The sequence below is a fragment of the Sus scrofa genome, chromosome 16 (genome assembly GCF_054392235.1).
Source record: "Sus scrofa isolate SSC_HxYL_T2T_F1_AM1 chromosome 16, Sscrofa_HxYL_maternal_Yorkshire_Landrace_v2.0, whole genome shotgun sequence".
Lineage (NCBI taxonomy): Eukaryota > Metazoa > Chordata > Mammalia > Artiodactyla > Suidae > Sus > Sus scrofa.
Window position 1 is genome coordinate 83952021 of NC_139398.1, and position 22993 is coordinate 83975013.

Consider the following 22993-nt stretch of genomic DNA (forward strand, 5'->3'; position numbering starts at 1 on the left):
AGGGAGTGTTTTTATGATATATTCAATTTCATTTCTGGTGATCGGTCTTTTCAGTTGATTTCTTTCTTCTTGATTCAGTTTTGGCGGGCTGTAAGTCTCTAGAAAGTTGTCCGTTTCTTCTAGGTTGTCAAATTTGTTGGCATGTAATTGTTCACAGTATTCTCTTATGGGTTTTTTTTTGTTTCTTTGTTTTTGTATTTCTGCAGTATCCTTTGAGATTTCCTAGGAGAATTTTTAAATATCCATTTTCCTTCCCCATGTTTATGACATTCCTTAGAATTTATGGTGAGTTTGATTTTTTTTTCCAAGTAACTTTTTATATGTAATGCGCTCATCATATAAAATTGAGAATATATGGATTTTTTTAAAAAGATCTTTTAGCACAATGGATGGAGCTCAGTCTCTGCAGCCATGGTCCCTGAGTTTGAACTCCAGCTCTGCCGCTTTCCAGCTGTATAACCTTGAAGAAGTTAGTTAACCCTTATTCATAGGGTCTTTATGAGAATTAAATATTGTAATTTATAGATTGATAGATAGATAGAATCTAGATGTCTTTGAAGTCTTTGATATTTCACAAGATATTTAGCAGATAATTATTAGCACTTATTATCTTATTACTGGGAAAATTAAAATTGTGTGTAACTCCATCCAGAACTAGTCACTATTACCTTTTTTTTTTTTTTTTTTTTTTTTGTCTTTTGTTGTTTTAGGGCCGCACCGGCAGCATATGGAGGTCCCCAGGCTAGGGGTCGAATCAGAGCTATAGCTGTGAGCCTACACCACAGCTCACAGCAACACAGGATCCTTAACCCACTGATCGAGGCCAGGGATCGAACCCACATCCTCATGGATACTAGTCGGTTTTGTTAACCGCTGAGTCACGACAAGAACTCCACTGTTACCTTTTGATATAGATCCCTTTGAGTTCTTTTTTTGTATCTACCAAGAGTATATATCTACACACACACACACACACACACACACTTTGGGAGGAGGAGATAACTTGATTTTTTCATTTTGAACTGTATTAATATCTTGTCAGTAAATTCCTGTAGCACATATTTTAGCAAGTACATAGCATTCCAGTTTGTACTGTTGTTCATTTAACTGAGCCCCTTTGGTTAAGCATTTTGGCAATTTCAGACTTTTGCCATTGTTTATAAAAGCAATGATACTTACGCGGTGAACCCCATTTTGTAAAATCTTTGCCACACTGGTGATTTTATCATTAGAATAACATCCTTGTAGAGATGGTATGGCAAAGTTTATGTATATATATGTAAATGGAATGGTACAATCTGTGGCCCCCACACCTGGCTTCCTTCACCCAGCATAACATTTCCAAGGCTCATCCATACTGCAGTGTGTGCATTTGTACCCGATCCCTTTCTCCCCCCCAATTTTTATTATGCCATTCCTTTTTGTGGCTGAATAGTATTCCATTGCACGGATGCCCCACCCTTTGTTATCTATTCATCAGGTGATGGATACCTGGGCTGTGAACCAGTGCCACCAGTACAAGCACCTGCTTAAACACTTTCTTTTATATTTTATTTTTTATTTCTAGCCATACTGTTCCATGGCTTGATGTGGGATCTCAGTTTCCAGACCAGGGATGGAACCTGGGCCACAGCAGTGAAATCGTCAAGTCCTAACAGCTAGACCACCAGGGAACGCCCTTGAACAATTGCTTTTAGTTCCCTCAGGTGTAGCTCAGGAGTTGAACCTCTGGGTCATGTGGTAATTCTATGCTTAACTTTTGGAGAAACCGTCTGGCTGTTTTCCACAGTGGCTGAACAGGCATTTCAGTCCCACCAGCAATGCACAAGGGTCACAATTACACCACACTAATTTTCCCTTGTTGCTACTATAATTATTATTATTGCCATCCTAGTGAGGGCAAAATCATATCTCATAGTGGTTTTGATTTGCATTTCCCTAAGACTAATTTTGCTGAGCATCTTTTCATGTGCATCTTGGCCATTTGTACGGCTTCTTTGGGGAAGCTTATCTAGGTTTTTGATGCTATTGAGGTTGACTTAGAAAATGTTTTCTTTAGTGGGAAAATTAAAAAAATAAAATTAAATTTAAAAATTAGAATGATTAAATTAAAAAAAAAGAAAATGTTTTCTTTAATCACCAGTATCTGCATGAGCTCTTTCCCCAGAATTACTTATCTTTTTAAAACATAGTTAAGATATTTTATATGTAAAATTTTATATCACTTTTTTTCATTTTGTTTTGTTTTGTTTTTGTCTTTTCAGGGTCACACCCGTGGCATATGGAGGTTCCCAGGCCAGGGGTTGAATTGGAGCTGTAGCCACTGGCCTACACCAGCCACAGCAATGCCAGATCCGAGCCCCATCTGTCACCTATACCACAGCTCATGGCAACCCCAGATCCTTAACCCACTGAGCGAGGCCAGGGATTGAACTCAGGTCCTCATGGATCCTAGTCAGGCTCATTAACCACTGAACCACTCTGGGAACTCGTATCCTTTTTTTTTTTTTTTTTTTTTTTATTTAACATTGTAGCGAACATGTTTCTAGGTAATTCTTCTGCTACTAAAATGTTTGTAAGGTCTAGAGCATTATATACATCGTTTGTCTTATTTCCTGTGAGTCTGGACATACAAATTTTAACTCTTGTAAGTAACACTGTGTTTTGCATACAGATGTGCCCACATTTTACATTGTATCCTTAGATCCCCAGAAATAAAATAACTAGAACAGAGGTCTGAACAATTTTAACAACTTTGAAACATATTTCAACATTAGCACAAAACATTTTGAAACAGAATTGAAGCCCTTGCCCTGGAAATCTGAAGGGTTGTGTTTTAATACTAATGTATCCTGTGAAACTGGGCCTGTCACTTGACCTTAGTCCACTTTTTATTATTTTGTATTACAATATAGTTGATTTACAGTGTTGTGTCAATTTCTGCGGCACAGCATAGTGACCCAGTCACGCATATGCTTGGTCCACTTTGCAGTTCTCTAAAATCTACCTTCCCTCCGTCCCAAGGCTATTATGGGAAGATAAGTTTCTTTGCTAAGCTAAGCTCCGCTTTGATATTTTTAGCAATGTAAATATATCAATAAGAAAATTATCTTATGGTAAAAACCCCAGAAGGGAAGGGACTGCTGGTCTTCAGTTCTTCCCATCCGTCAGAATTCTTTCATAGTCATTTTAAACTGCTTGGTACTTACTTGCTCTTCAGTAAGTGTGTATTAAATGAGTGACTGAAAGCATAACATGGGGGGAAGTACATGGGCTTTTATTTGTTTGGGGGGAACGTATGCAGATAACTGGGAGAGTCTAGTTTTCACATCTGATGCCCTTTTGTTGTCTTTTATTTGCTCTTTTTATTTTTTAAATTATCGTACATTAAAATTGACTTTTTGACATATAGTTTCATAAGTTTTAACACATGTACAGATTACCCAACACAGAATGTTCCATCACCCCCAAAACACTCTCTCGGGCTGCCTATTTGTACTCACACCCTCCCCCACCGCATCCCCTGGCAACCACTGATCTCCTCTCCACCACCATGGTTTTGTCTTTTTAAGACTGTTATATAAACAAAATGGTGCAATGTAATTTTCAGCATTGGCTTCTTTCCCTCATCGTGATGCCTTTAAGTGCTGTAAGTGTTCAGGGGTATCCACAGTGCCTTCTTTCTCCCGGCTGTTGTGGTCCAGGGTTCGCTCATCCCCGGGTCCCAGGACATTCAGGTCATTTCTAGCCTCAGGCAATTATGAAAAGAGCTCTTCTGAACATTTGTGTTCCCGTTGCTGTGTGTTCATAAATTTTGGGTAAATACCTAGGAGTGAAACGGTCATATGATAAATGTAAGTTCAGCTTTAGAAGAAATGACTAGGAAGTTCCCTTGGGGTACAGCAGGTTAAGGACTCAGCCTTGCTGCAGCTGTGCTGCAGCTGTGGTTCGATTCCTGGCCCAGGAACTTCCTCATGCCTCAGTTTGGCCAAAAAACAAAAACAAAAGAAATGACCAAACTGCTTTCCTTAGGGGCCATCATTTTACATTCTTATCAGTGATAGGCAAGTTCCACTGTTCCGTCTCACCAACACTTGTCAATAATTTTTATTTTCATTCTAATATGATATCTAATGATAATTAGTGATATCTCATTGTAGGTGTAATTTTCATTTCAATAATCTTTGGGATTTTGTTTTTGTTTGGTTTTTTTTTTTTTTTTTTTTTTTTTTTTTCCGCCTTTGGCTGCACCTGTGGCATGAGGAAGTTCCTGGGCCAGGGAGCGAACCGGCACTATAGCAGTGACGTGGGCTACTGCGGTGACAACACTGATCCTTAACCAGCTGCACCAGAAGGGAATCCTGCATTTCAATAATCTAATTGTGTCTCTTGTGTTTATTTTCTGTCTGTATGTCCTCTTTGGTCAAACATCTCTTCAAATCTTTTGCTCATTATAATTAGCTTGTTTGTTTTGACTGTTGAGTTTATATGTACACAAATATATATTTATATAAACATATTTATTTATTTATTTAGGTCTTTTTATGGCCACAGCCAGGGCATATGGAAGTTCCCAGGCCAGGAGTTGAATCTGAGACACAAGTGGGTCAATGCCAGATTCTTTAACCTGATGTTCCTGGCTGGGGCTGGAACCCCTCCCCAGTGACCTGAGCCAGCCACTGCAGTCAGGTTTTTAACCCACTGCGCCCTGGCAGGAAGTCCAAGAGACCTTCATATATTTTAGATATAAATCCTTTGTAATTGCAAGTATTTTCTCCTAGTCTGTGTGGGTGGCTTTTTAAAAATTATTATTCTCTTAATAGCCTTCACAAAGCAAAGCTTTTAACTTTGATAAATTCCAAGTTATTTTTTCTTTTATTAGTTATGCTTTTGGTGTCTTGTCTAAGAACTCTTTGCTGAACTCCTGGTAATGAAGATCTAGGTTTTCTTCCAAAAGTTCCATGGTTTTAAGTTTTCATTTAGATCTATGATCCATATAATCATATGATTTTTTTCTTCTTCAGATTAATATGGTAGATTGCATTGAGTTTCAGATTTTGAACTAGCCTTATATTCCTGGCCAACCCCCCCCCCCAAAAAAAAAACTACCCATGCGGTCTTTTTGTATATTACTGAATTTGATTTGCTAATGTTTTCTTGAAGATGTTACTGTGTTCATAAGAGCTGGTCTGTAGTTCCCTTTTTTGTGCTGTTTCGTTTTAGCGTCAGAGGAAAGCTTGCCTCATAGAATGAGTTGGGAAATGTCACTTCCTCTTCTTTCTCTGGAAGAGATTGTATAGAGCCGACACTATATATATGGGCCACATCCACAGTGTGTGGAAATTCCTGGGATCCAACCCACACCACAGCAGTGACCTGAACCACTGCAGTGACAACCACTATGCCACAAGGGAACTTGGTACTATATCACTTTTAAATATTTGCTAGAATGTGTCCGTGAAACCTAAAGATTTGAGCAGACATTCGACCAAAGAGGATTTACTGGCAGCAAATAAACACAAGGAAAGATGTGCTTTGACATTGCTTTTCCAGAAAGCATCGACGTACATATGTCACGTCTTTAATAGTTAAAGGAACGTCCTGGTTGTGTATTTTTCCTTGGATGAGTTTTTGTAGTTGGTAGTGCTTCCGGAATTGGTTCTTTTTATCTAAGCTGTCAAGTTTATGTGCGTAGAATTGTTCATAGTGGGCCCTGACTATTGTGTTAAATGTCATTTCTGTCTATAAGGATAGCCCCTCTTTAGTTTCTGTAACTGGTAATCTGCATTCTCTTTTTTGTCAGTCTTGCTTAAAGTTGATCAATTTTATTAATCCTTTCGAAGAACCAGTTTTTATTTTCACTGATTTTTCCCCATTTCTCTGTTTCCAATCTCATTGGTCTCTGTTCTTTTTATTTCCTTCCTTATGCTTGCTTTATATTTAGTTAGCTCTTTTCTCCCTTTCTTAAAGTAGAATCTTATTGATTTGAGACCTAACACTTAGTGCTATAAATTTTCCCTTAGGTACTGCATTATCAACTACAAAGTTGATATTTTATGTTTTTATTTTTGTCTAGTTTAAAATATCTGATTTCCCTTGAGACGTCTTCTTTGGCTCTTGGGTATTTAAAAGTGCATTTCACAAGTTCCCATCATGGTTCAGTGGTTAATGAATCTGAATAGGAACCATGAGGCTGCAGGTTCGATCCCTGGCCTTGCTCAGTGGGTTAAGGATCCAGCGTTGCCGAGAGCTGTGGTGTAGGTCACAGATGTGGCTCAGATCCCATGTTGCTGTGGCTCTGGTGTAGGCCGGTGGCTACAGCCCTGATTCGACCCCTAGACTGGGAACCTCCATATGCCGTGAGAGCGGCCCTAGAAAAGGTAAAAAGACAAATAAATAAATAATAAAAGTGCATTTCCTTCTAAGGTTTGGAGCTTTTCCAGTTCCTTTTTGTTACTGATTTCCAGTTTGGTTCCATTGTGGTCGAGGAACATAGTTTATATTTCATTCCTTTTAGAATTTGTAAAGGCTTGTTTGTGATTCAGGGTATGATCTATCTTGTGAATGTTTCATGTGCACTTGAAAAGAATATATATTCTGATTTTAGAAATGAATCAAATCAAGTTGTTGATGGTGTCGTTCAGTTCTCTATTCCGAGTGTCTACCTTTTCTATCTGAGGAGTGTTCAACTATGTCCAGGTTGGTTCCATTATGGTCAGATAACAGTTTATATCTCATTCTTTTTATAATTCGTAAAGCCTTGTTTATGAGGAATGTTGAAATCTTCACCTGTAATTATGCATTTGTCTGTTTCTCCTTTCAGTTCTGTCTTTGCTTCATATAATTTGAAGACCGATTGCAGGTATATAAATATTTAATATTCTTATGTCTTCCTGGAGACAGGACGGACCCCTTTATCATGATGTAATGTACTTCATCCCTGAAAATCTTCCTTATTCTTGAATGTTGCTTTTCTACTCTTTTACTTCTAACCTACTAATGATATATTTAAAGTGGGTACCTTATAAATAGGACATAGTTGGGTTTGTTTGCTTGTTTTTCATCTTTTTAGGGCTGCACCCGTGGCATATGGAAGTTCCCAGGCTAGGGATCTAATCGGAGCTACAGCTGCTGGCCTATGTCAGAGCCACAGCAATGTCAGATCTGAGCTGCTTCTGTGACCTACACTACAACTCATGGCAACACCTGATCCTTAACCCACTAAGTGAGGTCAGGGATCAAACCCGCAACCTCATGGTTCCTAGTCAGATTCATTTCTGCTGAGCCACGATGGGAACCCCTGGGGTTTTCTTTTTACATCCCTTTCTTTTATTTGGACTGTTTAGACAATTTAATGTTATTGATATGGTTGAATTTAGATCTGTTGTTTTCATACTTATTTCCATTTGTTCTGTTTTTTCATCCTCTATTTTCTCTTCCCTGCTTTTTTGTGGAATATTTCAACATTTTTTAGTATTCCTTAATTTACCTAGTCTCTTTTACTGTATCTCTTTGTGTGTGTATATGTGTGTATTTATATGTACGTATCAGTTATTGATCTGAGAATTACAATATGCATAGCAGCCTACTTAGAATTAATATTTTACCACTTCAAACATGATGTACAAACCTTACCATGATGTGGGTCTCTCCTCTCCCCTTTTTTTTGTACTTAGCTTAGGTATTACATCTACATACATTGAATGCCCCATCAAAAAATGTTATAATTTTTGCTTCTAACCATCATATTTTAAAGAGCTCAAAGGAAGAGGAACAAGTCTATTCTATTTATCAGTTTTGTTGCTTGTCCTTAGTCTCTGAAGTTACAAGTTGCCCTCTGATACCATTGGCTTTCTTCTAAAGAATTTCCTTGAGCAGTTCTTTCAGAGCAGGGTCTGTTGCTGATGAATTCTTTTGTTTCTTCAACTCAAATGTCTTTATTTCACCTTCTTTCCTAAGCACACTTTTTACTGGATTCACTGTTTATTTCTGCACTTTTAAGATGTTCTTTATTCCATCTAATCCTAATTTTAGGATTAGGCATATGGAGGTTCCCAGGCTAGGCATTGAATCAGAGCTGCAGCTGCTGGCCTACCACAGCAACTTGGGATCTGAGCTGAGTCTGTGACCTACACCACAGCTCATGGCAATGCCAGATCCTTAACCCACTGAGCAAGGCCAGGGGTCAAACCTATGTCCTCATGGATGCTAGTCAGATTCTTTTCCACCAAGCCATGATAGGAACTCCCATAGTCCCAATATTTCTAATGAGAAATCTACACTTATTCAAACTTGTATCTTCTATGCAATATGCCATTTTCCTTTGGTTCTGTTTCAGATTTTTTTGTCATTGGCTTTCAAAAATGATAGGTCTGAATATAGATTTCACTGGGTTTACTTTGGTGATCTGGGAACACCTTTAATCTGTAGGATTACATTTCACTAAACTTGAGAAGTGTTTAACCATTCTTGCTTTAAATAACTTTTCTGCCCTGCATCCTGAGTCTCTGATGACATAAATATTAGACATTTGGGGATTACCTCATGGGTGCCTGAAGATCTGTCCATATTTTTCCAATATTTTTCTATTTTTGTTCAGATTGGGTAATTTTTTTTCTTTTTTTGTCTTTTTGCTATTTCTTGGGCCGCTCCCACGGCATATGGAGATTCCCAGGCTAGGGGTCGAATCGGAGCTGTAGCCACCGGCCTACGCCAGAGCCACAGCAACGCGGGATCCGAGCCACGTCTGCAACCTACACCACAGCTCACGGCAACACTGCTCATTAACCCACTGAGCAAGGGCAGGGACTGAACCCGCAACTTCATGGTTCCTAGTCAGATTCGTTAACCACTGCGCCACGACGGGAACTCAGATTGGGTAATTTCTACTGCTGTCTAAGTTTTTGTCACTCCTGTTCTTCTTTTGAGCCCACTAAGTGAGTTTTTTTACTTAAAATTTCATCTTGGTTTTTTAATATCTATTTGGTAAGACTTTATGGTTTTCGATTCTTCTGAAGAGTGTTCACCCTTTAGAGCATTTTTAGAGTGGCTTTCTATGTAATAGGAAAGTGTCCTAATAATTCCAGCATCTGTGGCATCTCGATGTTGGCATCTGTTCAATGCCTTTTCTCAGGAGAGTTGAGAAAGCTGTCCCACTTTTTTTGCATGCTTAGTAGTTAGAATTGCATGCTGAGAAATGTTGGATTTGTATGCTGAGCAATTTTGTATTGCCTTTGGGGCATTTTGAATATTTGAACACATCAGATTCTGAGTCTTGTTTAAGTTAGACATATTGGTTGAGTGGCATTTTGAATTCTGATCTTCTTGCCCAGTCTTCCTCCTACCATTTACTTTTCAGAGCCTGAAAATAGTTATTCCATTCGTTCTGTCCTGATTTTATAGCTAAAGTCACTAGACTGGATGGAGTGAACTTCCTCCCTCTTACCTGGAACTGAACTGGTCTTGATATGCCAACTAATTAAGCAAATTATGTCCATAATTTATAAAATCTAAGCCTGTAGTTTTTAGATAGCTGAGCTTATCCACTTCTGACAGCTCCATCCCATATTACTGAACACTCTTTTCCTTGTGTCACTGCCTGCTGCCTTGGGTACCTGGCTTTGGCTGCATTACACTTTCCTGGCTTCTCTCCTATTTCCCATCCCACCCAGTAACTGGTCATTTTCCTGTTGTCTTCTTTTGGCTAAGACAAAGTCGGAATTTTCCAAAAGGAACTTTGGAGGGGAGGCAGGATGAAAAATCAACTCTCTAAATCTGGGAGGCGATAAGTCCAGCCCTGCCCAGCAGTGCCCAGCCTGGAGAGCCTTTGCGTGTCTTTTTCTCACCCCTTAGAGACAACTAGACCAGGCTTACTTAGACCCACTTCACAGTTGAGGCAACAGGACATTTAAGTATTTCAAAGGATGTCCTCCAGATTTCTCAGAAGAAAGCAGAATCAAGACCAGGTAGCTTTCCTGGCCCCAAATCTAATGTACTTGCCACAGTGTTTTTCTATCATTTGACAACCAGTGATTTGTTCAGTGATTTTGTGCTTTGGGCAACCCACCTGACAGACCATCAGCCCTGTGCATTTTCCACGGCATGCTGTGGTCTGAGATGAACAGCCTGCTGCAAGATCTGTGGATCTTGGCTTCAGCCAAGGTCTGGGTGGCAGCCACAGTTGTGTAGGAGTCACAGGTCTTCCCAGGATCTCATCTGTTTCCATTCCCTTGGGCTTCTATTAAATACCTCCTATAGTTTGGCCTAGCCCCAAGCCCATGAGATAGAAGGATGAATAAAAGCATCCTCAGACTCCTCATCCCTAGGGGGTCACCTGGGCTCTCTGGCCCTCATGGGACCTGCCAGAAGGGCTTAGGATGAAAGGTCAGGTGTCTGGACTCATGCACGTCTCCTTTTTCTACAGTCCTCCGGGCCTCCTATGAGCAGGAGAAAGAAGCCCTTACCCACTCCTTCCAGGAGGCCAAGGCGGCCCTGCAGGTGAGAAGAGCTGAGCCGTGTCAGCCTCTGCTGCGGTGACCGCATGATTAGCTCAAGAGGCCTTGGTTTGAGAGTAGCGTGGGCCTGTTTTTCCCAGGGCTTTGGAGACTTCCTGTCCTGGATACCACACTGTGATTAGAGCAGGTGGGTGGATGCACAGGGAGCTGTGGAAGCAGGAAAGAAGGCATCTGACCCAGCTGGGCTGGTCAGGGGTTCCCTAGGGGGAGTGAGATCTAAGCTGGGGCCTGAGGACAGGTTAGAATTTTTTCAGATGAAGAAGGATAGGAAGAGTGCTTTAGAAAGGAAAAAAAAAAAGTGTTTATAGACAGAGAGGAAAGGGCAAAATGATAGAGTACCCACTGAAACAGGTCCATGATGCCTGAGTGTAGAGCATGAGTGGGGGAGAGCTGAGGCTGGAGGGGGAGACAGGGACCACGTGGTGGAGCCTGTGAGCCAAGATATGGGGTGCACTACCCTGAAGGTGGGGGGCGAGGTGTAGGTGGAAGGGATGCTTGGCCGGGGGAGAAGCAAGGAGACAAGAATGCACCTTGCAGCTGGACCAGTGACAGGATGTATGGCTGCACTAGGAGGTATGAGACAGGAGCAGTGAGAGGTGAGAATGGGAAAGGGCATTGCGCCTGATTTGCATATGTGTTGAATGCCAGGCCACCACCGGCCTTGAATGCCCTGATATGGGCCCCAAGGCTACGGAGGAGGTGGATGTACGTTTCCAGCAGCAGTGGGTCAAATAGAAGCAGCCTGCACTGCTCGGTGAAGCAAAGGCAGACTGAAGAACCCAACACGGACCCCTCCCTGGGGGTCACCTCCAGCCCTTCATCCTCCTCTTCCCTCTGCTTCGGCAGGAGACCATTGATGGCCTCACTGCACAGCTGGAGGCCTTCCAGGCCAAGATGAAGAGGGTAGAGGAGTCCATCCTGAGCCGAGACTACAAGAAGCACATCCAGGTAGGTGGCAAAATCGCCAAGGCCTCTCCTTCTGGACTCACCAGGGAGGGTCCAGGTCTTGGCAATAGGAAAGGCCAGTCCCTCTTCAAGTTCAGGGCACAGACCTGACGCTTACCTTCACAGAGGCCTGGAGGAAACATCGGTCCCCTGTCACCAAGGGGGAAGGTGAGGCTGAGAGAGAGAGAGGCCCGCGAGGTGGTCGAGTGCTCAGATTCTGGATTCAGAGAGAACCAGGTGTAAGGAGCAAACCTCCCACTTAGCGCAAGCAACGTAACCCCTCTGAACCCCGGTGTCCTCCTCTGCAAGGGTCCTAGCTCGTGCCTCCAGGGGCTCTGTTAGTCGAGAATTGAGATAAAGCCCATCAAGCACTCGATCAAGCACTTGCCATGGGCTGGGAGCAGGTGTCCTGAGTCAAACAGAGTTGGGGGCAGAAAGGGGAGGGAGGGTGGGATCTCCTGCCACCCCCCTGCCCCCAATACTCCCTCCAGCTGGTCTGCTGAGGTCACTCCCTGTCCCTGTCTAGGAGTACGGGAGCCCCAGCCAGTTCTGGGAGCAGGAGCTGGAGAGCTTACACTTTGTCATCGAAATGAAGAATGAGCGGATTCATGACCTAGACAAGCGGCTGATCCTCACGGAGACAGTGGTCTGTGGGCAGCAGCAGTGGGGGGCGGGCGGGCGGCAGCCTCATGCTTCCGCTTTGTGGGCATCTCCTCTGTCCGGTGTGCAGAGGGATGGTTCCTTGAGGAGGCCCTGCCTGGTCACACCAGCTTCAACCTGCTGGCCATGCTGGCCCTTGAGCTGCTGAGGCTGGTCTGGGTCCAGCAGTGGCTCCTTCTGATCCAGGTCCTGTACTTTTCTTGTCTACGCATCTTGTTGTCATTTGGGTGACACTGGGGCAGGTAGCCTGGCTAATCAGGAGGGGCTGGCCAGTGTCACAAATTGCACGGGAGCTGAGAAATGAGTCAAGGCTGGAAAAAAAAAAAAAGACAGATATGGGAAGCCAGAGTCAGCCGGGACAGGCCTGGGCAGTGGTGGGCGTTAAGGACACAGGTGGCTATGTCTCCAGGAGAAAGGAGGCCTTGGGAACCTAGGATTGAATGCACACAGGTATTATATTGTCCCAGAAGACGTCTCCTGGCTTCCTATGTGCCACACAACCTACATTTTTTTTTTTTTTTTTTTTAGGGAGCTGCACCTGCGGCATATGGACGTTCCCAGACTAGGGGTCGAATGGGAGCTGTAGCTACCAGCCTGAGCCACAGCCACAGCCACAGCCACGCAGGATCCAAGCCGTGTCTGCGACCTACACCACAGCTCACAGCAATGCCAGATCCTTAACCCACTGAGCGAGGCCAGGGTTCGAACCCGCATCCTCATGGATACCGGTTGGGTTCTTAACCCTCTGAGCCACAACGGGAACTCCCAATACAACCTAGATTTTAACTCAGACCATCTCGGATGTCACCTATAAATTGTGTTCAACCATTTTTGTAGAATAGCACAACAGATAACATTTATATAAATTATACATGCTTGACTTTTGGAGAACCCCAAAAAGCCTTCCTCTTATGAGCTGGTGGAGAATTTCAGATGATAGTGGGCATCTGCTGTCTTTAAAGAGTCTTGCCTGGCAAAGTTGGCAGCCCCTGGCTCCTGCCTGAGTCGCCTTGTTCTCAGTTATCTCATTGCTTCATGAAATGTAACGGTTGTTCTAAAGTGAACCAGTCTTTTCCGTGGCCACAGATAAGAGGAAGGGGACGGCACGGACTGTGCCGAATGAGGGTGGTGGCTTCCTGAGCTCGCTCTGATTTGTTACAGAAAGAAAAAAACCTGCTGCTGGAGGAGAAAATCACCGCCCTGCAGCACGAGAACGAGGACCTGCACGCCCGAGGCCACAACCAGATGGTTGTGTCGAGGTAGCGGCCCCCACCCCGACTCTTCCCACCCCCAGCCCCTTTTATTTATTAAAATCTCCAGTTGGGAGAGTCTCCAAGAGGCCCGGGGAAGGGATCGACCCATGAGCTCAGGCCCCTCTGGGGAAAGTGGCTCCCCTCCTCCGGAGCTCAGAGTCCCGAGAGCCCAGCTCTGCCCAGAAACCCAAGTCTCAGGGCTGAGGCAGCTCTGTGTGTCCCCATGCTGGCTGAGTGGGCTCCATGGGAAAAGCCAGTCCAGGAAGAAGGAACAGGAAGCTTAGCGCTCCAGAAGCCACACAAAGGAACCAGCTGTGAGAGCTCAGTCAACGCGAGCTGGGATCGTGTGTCACACGTAATCTGTTGACTACGCATTATCCGCTCTAATGCTCATAATTACTCGGAGCCGAGTCCTGTTACCCTCCCATTTAAAATTTGGGCCAGGGTGAATGCCTTGTCTGAAGTTACACATGGAAGCGGCGGAGCAGGTGCGAGCCCAGAACTGTCTGCCCGTGAGGCCCACACTCCTTGGTCCACAGACAGACTTGGCTCTTGGGGACAGGCAAGCCATGGGGTGGTGGCCCATCCGAGGACGGCTTCCTGGAGGAATGGGTTGGTCTCTGCAGTTGCCAGAGGCCCCAAGAGGCGGTTCCCCACACGCAACCCTGGGCCCTGTCTGCATCCACAGGCAGCTCTCAGAGGACCTGCTCCTTGCCCGCGAGGCCCTGGAGAAGGAGATCCAGTTACGGCGGCAGCTCCAACAGGAGAAGGAGGAGCTGCTCTACCGGGTCCTGGGGGCCGACGCCTCCCCCGCCTTCCCCTTGGCCTCTGTCACCCCCACGGAGGTCTCCTTCCTCGCCACATAGGGCCTGGGCCACCATGACGCCTGTGGTCACAGCTTTCTCTCCAGGACTTGGCAGAGAACACGGCAGGGACCTCTGGTCCTTTTCCCAGGCGGGGACAAGGACAGGAGTGAGGGGGGAGCCAGGCTGCGTGCCCATGAGGCCTGGGGGCTCGGGCCACAGAGCACCACCCATGGGGCTGCCCAGGCCTGAGCAGCTTTGCCCCTCGAGCTGATGCAGGGAACAAACAAGAGGAATCCTCTCCCCTCCCCCTTTCTCCCTGCACAACTTGGGGTTGGGGGTGGATCTGAGGCTCCCCCGGGGGCAGCCACGCCACACTGATCACCTGAGCAAGAGGCGACACCCCCCTGGTCCTAACTTGTCAGCTTCGCTGCTGCCTCATCAACCACTCAACGTTCCCCCTCTACCCCGGCTTCTCTCAGCTCTAAACCATTTGCAGAAACTGAAATGGCCCTGGAGTCCCTCCCTGTCCCACTGGGGGATTTGTCTCAAGGTCAGACTAGGGGACCGGAGAGGACGTGGGCCACACCCTGTGAACCAAACTAGGAAAAGGGAGCAGCTGGGAGGGGGCACTGGAGGCCCTGCCAACTGCAGGACGCGGGACAGAGTCCCGGGCCCAGAGTCTGGTCCATCCAGGGCTTACAGGCTGGGCTGCTCCTCCTGGACCAGGCAAGGCTCACTCCCCAGCCCTCCAGCTCCCTCAGTCTTAGTGCCACCAGGACACGGGGGCCACCTAGTGGCTCTAAGTGCCCTCAACAGCCAGAGCCAGAATTTCGCCTGTGGACAGATGAGGAAACCTAGGGAGAAGTAGGACCGACAGAGCCAGGGGACTAGGACTTCATCTGTCACCCAGGCTCTACCTTTTTTTTTTTTTTTTTTTTTTTTTTAGGGCCATACTTGCAGCATGTGGAGGTTTCCTGGCTAGGGGTCAAATCAGAGCTACAGCTGCCAGCCTACACCACAGCCACAGCCACACCTGATCTGAGCCATGTCTGAGACATACACCACAGCTCATGGCAACGCCAGATCCTTAACCCACTGAGCGAGGCCAGGGATCAAGACTGCGTCCTCATGGATCCCAGTTGGGGTTTGTTACCGCTGAGCCACAGCGGGAACTCCCAGGTTCTACCTTATCGTACTTTTTCTTTCTCCCCAGGTTCTGGGAGGTGAGATCTGGGACTTAGTCTTTCTCCTCCTTTCTCTCGGGCCCCCAGCCCTTTCCAGTCTCCTCCACGCCCACTCTCCACTACCCCCCCCCCCCCGCCGCAGCCCTCAGTCTCCCCGTCAGTGTGAAGGGCTGGGTGCTGGGGTAACTAACCTCCGCAAGCCTGTCCAGCCCCATCTGTGGATTCAGGAGTCTTCTCAGGAAGCTTTGGATCTTTTGGAGACAAGCATTTTAATTAAATGCTTTCACACACGCCCCCCCCCCCCCCAATCCACTGAAGATCCTTCAAGCAGGTTCTTAGCCAGCTTTAGCAGAAAGCCAACTGAAGAACTGAGGTCGAGGAGCCAATGGACCTTGCCCGAGCCCCCGCCCACCCTCCACCCCCCACCCCCGGCCCTCGGGCCAGCAGGTAGGAAAAGTCAACTCACTGGAACTGAGGTTTCCTGTCTTCCGCAGCTGCCCTCCTCCTTCCCTGGGGTCTGGGCTTCACCCTCTTCTAGTTCTAAGGGTTCAGATGGGACTCTGCTTCTCCAGCCCTGGGCAGACAGGTCAGCCAGGCGCCTTGGGGCCCATTCTGGAGTGAAACACATGCTTCTTCCTGTAACTCTTGCCAAAACCTGGCTGGGATAGGCTGGTTCATTAGACATTAATGGTGACAGCAAGGAAAAGAATTGGTGGCCAAATAATTTGGGAAACTCTAGGTTCACTCCACTTAAATAGCTCTGCAAACTGCAGGACTTCTCAGAGCCTTTAATGTGCTCACATGCACTCACTGCAGATTCCCAAGAAGGAGGCCAAGTGTCCAGCATCTCCCAAACATCTTTGACCAAGTTTCTGCCCCCAACCCAAGCACTTCAGGCTGCAAAATGCACTTTAAGAGACATGGTTTTCATTGCGAGGGGCTGGGCTGGAGGAGGGGCAGGGTGTGGGCAGAGGGGTTTCCCCCATGTGGCCTGTGGTGGATGTGACCAGGCGCCCTGGGTCACACCATCACACCCGGGGCAGGTGAGCTATGGAAACTAAAAAAGAATACATGGGACCACATTGATTTGGCCTCTGTTTTCCTGGAAGAGGGAGTAGGTGGCCCTTCCTGGAGGCCTCTGCTAGGGGCGGGGGTTCTTGAGGATTAAGTCCTGGGGCCTGGGGGAATTGCCAGCAGTTCTGCGCTCCTCCTCAGGCACGGGCACCCCCAGGTTCTGGCTTTGCCCAGGCTTGATGTGGGGCCTGGGGCTGAAGTAAAGGCTGGCTCCAAGGCTGGCTGTCACAACAGATCAAGGACTGGAGTGAGGTCATGGGTTGAATCAAGAGGCAAAAGCAGTGATGGGGCTTCCAGAGTTTAAGGGGTGAATGCGAAGCTTCTTTCTACTTTTTCCAGGGGGCAGGGGGGCACCTCCTTGGCTTCGTAACCACTGAGGTTCACACAGCTGCCTATCCCTGCTTCTACCCACTGCTCCCTGGATGCCAGGGAGCAGGAGACACAGGACATGGATGGTAGCTGCCCCTGTGCCCCCAAGATCAGTAGCCTGGTAGGTACAGATGGCACCTTCCCCCACCCAGGCCTCTCCCGCATACAGGATGCTGCCTGCACCCTGCTGTACCTGTGTGTCCTGGGAGGCCATGTCCATGTCATCATGAGCCTTGCTCGCTGACTCCAGGAGGCAGGGAAAGGGGTGAGCCCCACTGCAAAGACAAAAAAATAACAGTCTGTCAGCTGCCCCAGGTGCCATCTCTGACTGGGGCACAGCAGGCAAGTAGAGGCACAGTTGAACCCCTTCAGAGGAAGGGACAACTTGGTCCAGGTCACACCTCAGCATCAGGGCACCTGCAAGGCCCAGTACTTTGTGGACAAAGATAAGTGGTTCGAGTCCCTGGAGAGCTGAGGTCCCCTCCCCACCTCGGGGAGAAGCAGGAAGGAACTCAGTGCCTCCCGGCATGGGTTTTGTCACACTCAGGTTCAGGTTTTGTCGCCCTCAGGTTCTGCGGGGATGGCCGTGGGTGACCCCGCCCCCAAGGGGGGAGTATCTGGGAAACAGTCAAGCAAAGTAAAACTGGGGAAACTCAGAGCACAGAGTCTATTCATATGTGTGTGTGTGTGTGTGTGTGTGTGTGTGTTTTCAGTCTCCAAGGAAAATGGGTATAAGAGGCAGCGTTTTCCTTAAGAACAGGGTCTTTGGTGTTCTGCCATTCCCAAGGAACATGTCTGGGGAAATGCAGGCCTAGCAAAGCCAGTGCCTCCCAGCCATCTGGGTGTTCTTGTCCCCTTGTTGGGTCTCAAGTTTCTACTTTTGACAGGTGGGAGAATGATGCCTCACTCTTTCTTCCTCCTAAGGCCTCTGGGAGTCTCACCTTCAAGTTTTTGCAGGGTCCAGCCCTCCCCTGAAGATTCACGTCACATTCCAGCCCCTCCAGGATGCCCTTCTCAGAATTCCTGGAGTTCCCCTTGTGGCTCTGTGGGTTAAGAATCTGACACAGTGTCCGTGAGGATGCGAGTTCAATCCCTAGCCTTGCTCAGTGGGTTCTGTGTTGCCACAAGCTGTAGCGTAGGTTGCAGATGCAGCTCAGATGCTGTATTGCCATAGCTGTGATATAAGCCTGTAGCTGCAGCTCCTATTCAATCCATAGGCTGCAAACTCCCATATGGTGCGGGCAGCCATAAAAAGAAAATTCCTAAAAAAATCTCATGGGTGGAATCCTACTGTTTGGCACATCTGTTCTCCATAGGTTTGAGGTTACAGGTTGAGTTCTTTGAAAGGAAAGAACATCACCACCCCCACCCAGGGAAGGTCTGGGCCCATCGGCAATGGCCAGGACACTTGGTCCATTTTTCATCACATCCACAACCAGCCATGGGGCCTGTGCCCTTGTTCAAGCCCCATTTTCATGTGACTTGGGCCAGTCTGGTCTCGGCTTGAATGGCACCTCACCCAACTCCCTGACTATCTCAGTAGACTTTCTCGCATTGCCTTATTTTGCCCTTGATGGAGCACCGAGTATTCTGTAGATGACTGTGGTTGTTCATTCCCCAGCTCTGCCTTCCCATGTAGACTGTGAGCTTGCGGAGAGGGGAAGACATCGCTCTAATCCATCATCGTAGTCTCAGCACCTAGGACAGTGCCGGCCATGTGGTAGGGGCTCAATAATTATTGGACAAATAAAAATGAATTAAACACTTTTATACCCTAACCTGATGAGTAGCTCGACTTAACCAATGAGGAAACTAAGGCCCAGGAAAGGAAGCGCCTTGCCCAGGGTGACTCAGAGAGGTGGCATCAGAGGTGGGACTAGAAGCCAGGGTCCTCGGATCCCCAGTCAAGCTGTTTCCCCACTGTCATGCAGCTGGGCCTCGCATTAATCCTTCGCTCCCACACCCCTGCCCCAATACACACCACCCACCACATGCTCACCACCTCCTCTTACCCTCTGCCCTGGATATTCCCAACTCAAGGCCAAGCCATCTCTGTCTCACTCAGGTCATACTGAAGTTCTCTCCCAGTAGGACCAATGTTGCTGAAGCTTGGATGGTAGGTTTGGGGGAGCAACCAGGATCTGCTGGGGTGAGAAATTGGGACAAACCAGTCAAACTGATTGTTAGAATGGTTAGAATAAGAATCTGGTGGGAGTAAGGTCAACATGGCAGAGCAAGAGGACATAGAGCTCACCTCACCCCCCCAACACATCAACAATACATCTATATGTGGAACAATCCCCACAGAATCCTGTCAGAACAGGAAGGATTCCTGTTACCAAGGCTGCAAGAAATATTCCCACATAATCAGGTAGGATGGGAAGAATAGCACCTGTGCCCTGGGAGGACACCAAGAGGAAAAGGGAAATTATATGTGGGGAGGCACTTGCCCTTGGGATGAGTGGCATCCCAGTCCTGGGGTCCAACCTGGAGGAGACAAGGTGCTTTGCTGCTTATAGAATCACTAGGACACATGGAAAGGCTGGAAAAGCTTAGACTCCACTCTTGGGCAGTGCACGGCTGCTGGCCTGCCTACACACAGGGTGGCAGGGTCTGCTGAAGCACCTACCACCTCTCCACACTCCTCAGTCCAAGCCAAGTGAACACTGTAGCCCCACTCCCTCCCCCAGATCTAAGACAGCCAGGTCCTGAAAACAAGACTTGCTATGGGGACACTGAGGTGGCCTAATGGCCTGGGCGGTGATGCATGTGCTGCACTGGTCGCCACTGTTGACGCTTACTCCAAGAGCACCACAGAAGCAACTCTTCTGATAGCAACGCAGCCACTGCATTTTCCTACAGTGATGATACTGTGATCCCACTGCCAGCTGTGCAGATCCTCTGGCCCTGCCCACTCCACAATGTCACACTCTATCTGGGACAACCCCAACAGAGGAAAAGACACGAACATGGGCTGCATCTGAGTGCGCTAGCAGCTGCCTACACAGGCAATGTATCAGACTCCTGTGAGCACAGGAACCCCACTTATTGAAGCATTCCCCTCCTTTGGGGGAAAAAAAAACCAGCAATGTGGGATCCAAGCCGCATTTGCGACCTACACCACAGCTCATGGCAATGCTGGATCCTTAACCCACTGAGCAAAGCCAGGGATTGAACCCACATCCTCATGGATACTAGTCAGTTTCATTAGCTGCTGAGCCATGACGGGAACTCCCTGACGTTATATTTTACATCATCAGACAAACTACTTGCCCTATGCCACAGGTACGGTCCTAAAAAGACCAAAAAAAAAAAAATGACATCAAAAACAATGTAGGGGAGGAAACTAAAAGATGTAAATCTTTTAGAATGTGTTTGAACTTAATGATTATCAGTTTGAAGGGAGTAGACATAATAATAGGTAAACATACCAATACCATGGTAACTACAAATTAAAAACCTACAAAACATACTCAAAAGCCAAAAAGAACTCAAGCAAGTATCACAAAAGAAAATCTGGGAGTTCCCTGGTGACCCAGTGGTTAAGGATTTGGCATTGTCAGGTTTGATCCCCTGGCCTGGGAAGTCTTGGCCTCAGATATGGCCTGGGAACTCTTGGCCTCAGATATGGCCAAAAAGAAAGAAAGAAAAAAAAAAATCAAGTCACAATGGGAGAAAAAAAAAAAAAAACGAACAAAGACCTACTAAAACAAATGGGAAACATGGAATAAAATGGCAATAAGTACATACCTATCAAAAATTACCTTAGGAGTTCCCATTGTGGTGCAGTAGTTAACGAATCTGACTAGGAACCATGAGGTTGCAGGTTTGATCCCTGGCCTTGCTCAGTGGGTTAAGGATCTGGCGTTGCCATGAGCTGTGGTGTAGGTCGCAGATGCGGCTTGGATTCCCAGTTGCTGTGGCTCTGGTGTAGGTCGGCGGCTACAGCTCTGATTGGACCCCTAGCCTGGGAACCTCTATATGCCTCAGGAGTGGCCCTAGAAAAGGCAAAAAGACCAAAAAAAATTATCTATCCATGAACTAAATGCTCCTGTCAAAAGACGGGGTTGTTGATTGGATAAGGAAAACAAGAACCTGAAATATGCTACCTACAAGAGACACTTCAGGGCCAAAGACACTCACAGACTGAAAGTGAAGAAATAGAAAAATATTTTATGCAAACAGAAACAAAAAAGCATGGGTAGCAATTCTCATACCAAAGACTTTAAAACAAAGGCTGTAATGAAAGACAAAGTGGGCCTTATATAACAACAAAGAAATCAATACAAGACGAAGTTATTACAATCATTAATACACATGTACCCTATACAGGGGCACCTAACTATATAAAGCAAATACTAATAGACATAAGGGGAGAAACTGGGAATACAATAATAGCATGGGACTTTAACACCCCAATGACATCAATGTACAGAAAATAAGGCAAACAGATGTCCTAAATGATACAACAAACCAGTTGGACTTTACTGATATCTACAGGACACTGCATCCAAAACCATTAGAATGCACATTCTTTTTCAAGTGTGCATAGAATAGTTTCCAGGAAAGATCACATTCTAGGTCACAAAACAAGCATCAGAGGACAGAAATTACATCAAGTATCTTTTCAGACCACAGTGGTTTGAGACTAGAAAATCAACTACAGAAAGAAAAATGAGGACAGAACAAACACATGGAGACCAAAGAACATGCTACTAAAAAAACAAACCAACCAACCAACGGGGGGGTTCCTGTAGTGGCTCGGTGGAAACAAATCTGACTAGTATCCATGAAGCCACAGGTGCAATCCCTGGCCTTGCTCGGTGGATTAACGATCCCAAGTGGCTGTGGCATAGGCCAGCAGCTGCAGCTCTGATTTGACCCCTAGCTGGGCCAATTCCATGTGCCCTAAAAAAATAAATAAAATAAAACACACACACACACATACACAAATGGGCCCATGATGAAATCAAAGAGAAAAACAGAAAATACCTCCAGACAAATGAAACTGAAAACACAATTTTCCAAAATCTATATGATGCAGCAAAAGCAGTGCTAAGAAGGAAGTTCGGCCAATACAGGTCTTCTTCAAAAAATAAAAGTCTTGGAGTTCCCATTGTGGCTCAGTGGGTTAAGAACCTAACATAGTGTCCATGAGTTTGTGAATTCAATCCCTGGCCTCTCTCAGTGGGTTAAGGATCCAGGTCTGCCGCAAGCTGTGGTGTAGGTCACAGATGTGGCTGGGATCTGGTGTTGCCATGGTTGTGGCATAGGTCTTCAGCTGTGGCTCTAATTCGATACTTAGCCTGGGAACTTTCATATGATGCAGGTGTGGCCATAAAAATAAAATAAAAATAAATATTAAAATATCAAATAAACAACCTAACCTACCACCTGAAAGAATTAGATAAAGAAAAGCCAAAAAAGCCTAAAGTCAGTAGAAAGAAGAAAATAAAAAATTTCCCCCAACCCAAAATAGCAAAGATCAATAAAACAAAGAGCTGATTTTTTTTGAATAAACAAAATTTATAAACCTTTAGCCCAGCTAACCAAAAAGAGAGAGGACCCAAATATACAACATAATAAATGAAAGATAAATAACCAACACCACAGAGATTAAAAAAAAAAGAGAATTCTATGAACAGTTATATGTCCACACATTGAACAACCTAGAAGAAATGGACAAATTTCTAGAAATACACAGCCTGCCAATACTGAAGAAACAGACAAATTGGAGAGAAGAAACAGATGATTTGAACAGACTTATCGCCAGAAGTGAAATAGAATCTGGAATTAAAGAAAAGAAAAAAACCGCCCTACAAACAAAAGTCCAGACCCAATGGCTTCAAAGGGGAATTTTACCAAACATATAAAGAACTTATACCTTTGCTTTTCAAACTATGTCAATATTTATTTTATGAGGCCACAATTACCCTGATACCAAAACCAGACAAAAGCATTTCAAAAAAATAAAATCACAAGCCAGTATCTTTGATAAAAAATAGATGCAAAAATTCTCAGCAAAATATTAGCAAACTAAATCTAACAATACATAAAAAAGGATCATACACCATGATTAAGATGGATTAATTAAGATGGGAGTGGGGTGGACTGGGAATTGGGGGTTAATAAATGCTAACTATTGCCTTTGGAAAGGATAAGCAATGAGATCCTGCTGTATAGCACTG

General features: G+C 45.8%; 1 protein-coding gene across 5 annotated transcripts in view; it reads left to right on the forward strand.

Moving 5' to 3' along the window:
• CCDC69 (coiled-coil domain containing 69) overlaps positions 1 to 18583 on the forward strand; it is a 43495-nt gene extending 24912 nt beyond the window's left edge. For 3 of the 5 annotated variants that reach the window (XM_085001938.1, XM_013984922.3, XM_003134143.7), the window contains 5 exons: positions 10424 to 10497; positions 11361 to 11462; positions 11986 to 12105; positions 13281 to 13378; positions 14061 to 18583. In XM_085001938.1, coding sequence (XP_084858064.1) covers positions 10424 to 10497; positions 11361 to 11462; positions 11986 to 12105; positions 13281 to 13378; positions 14061 to 14238 — 572 coding nt within the window. In that variant the 3' untranslated portion in view covers positions 14239 to 18583. Of the gene's footprint in view, positions 1 to 6607; positions 6700 to 6823; positions 6863 to 10423; positions 10498 to 11360; positions 11463 to 11985; positions 12106 to 13280; positions 13379 to 14060 lie in introns of all 5 variants that reach the window. The other 2 variants (XM_085001941.1, XM_085001940.1) reach the window with 2 other exon arrangements.
• Positions 18584 to 22993: the final 4410 nt, after the last annotated feature.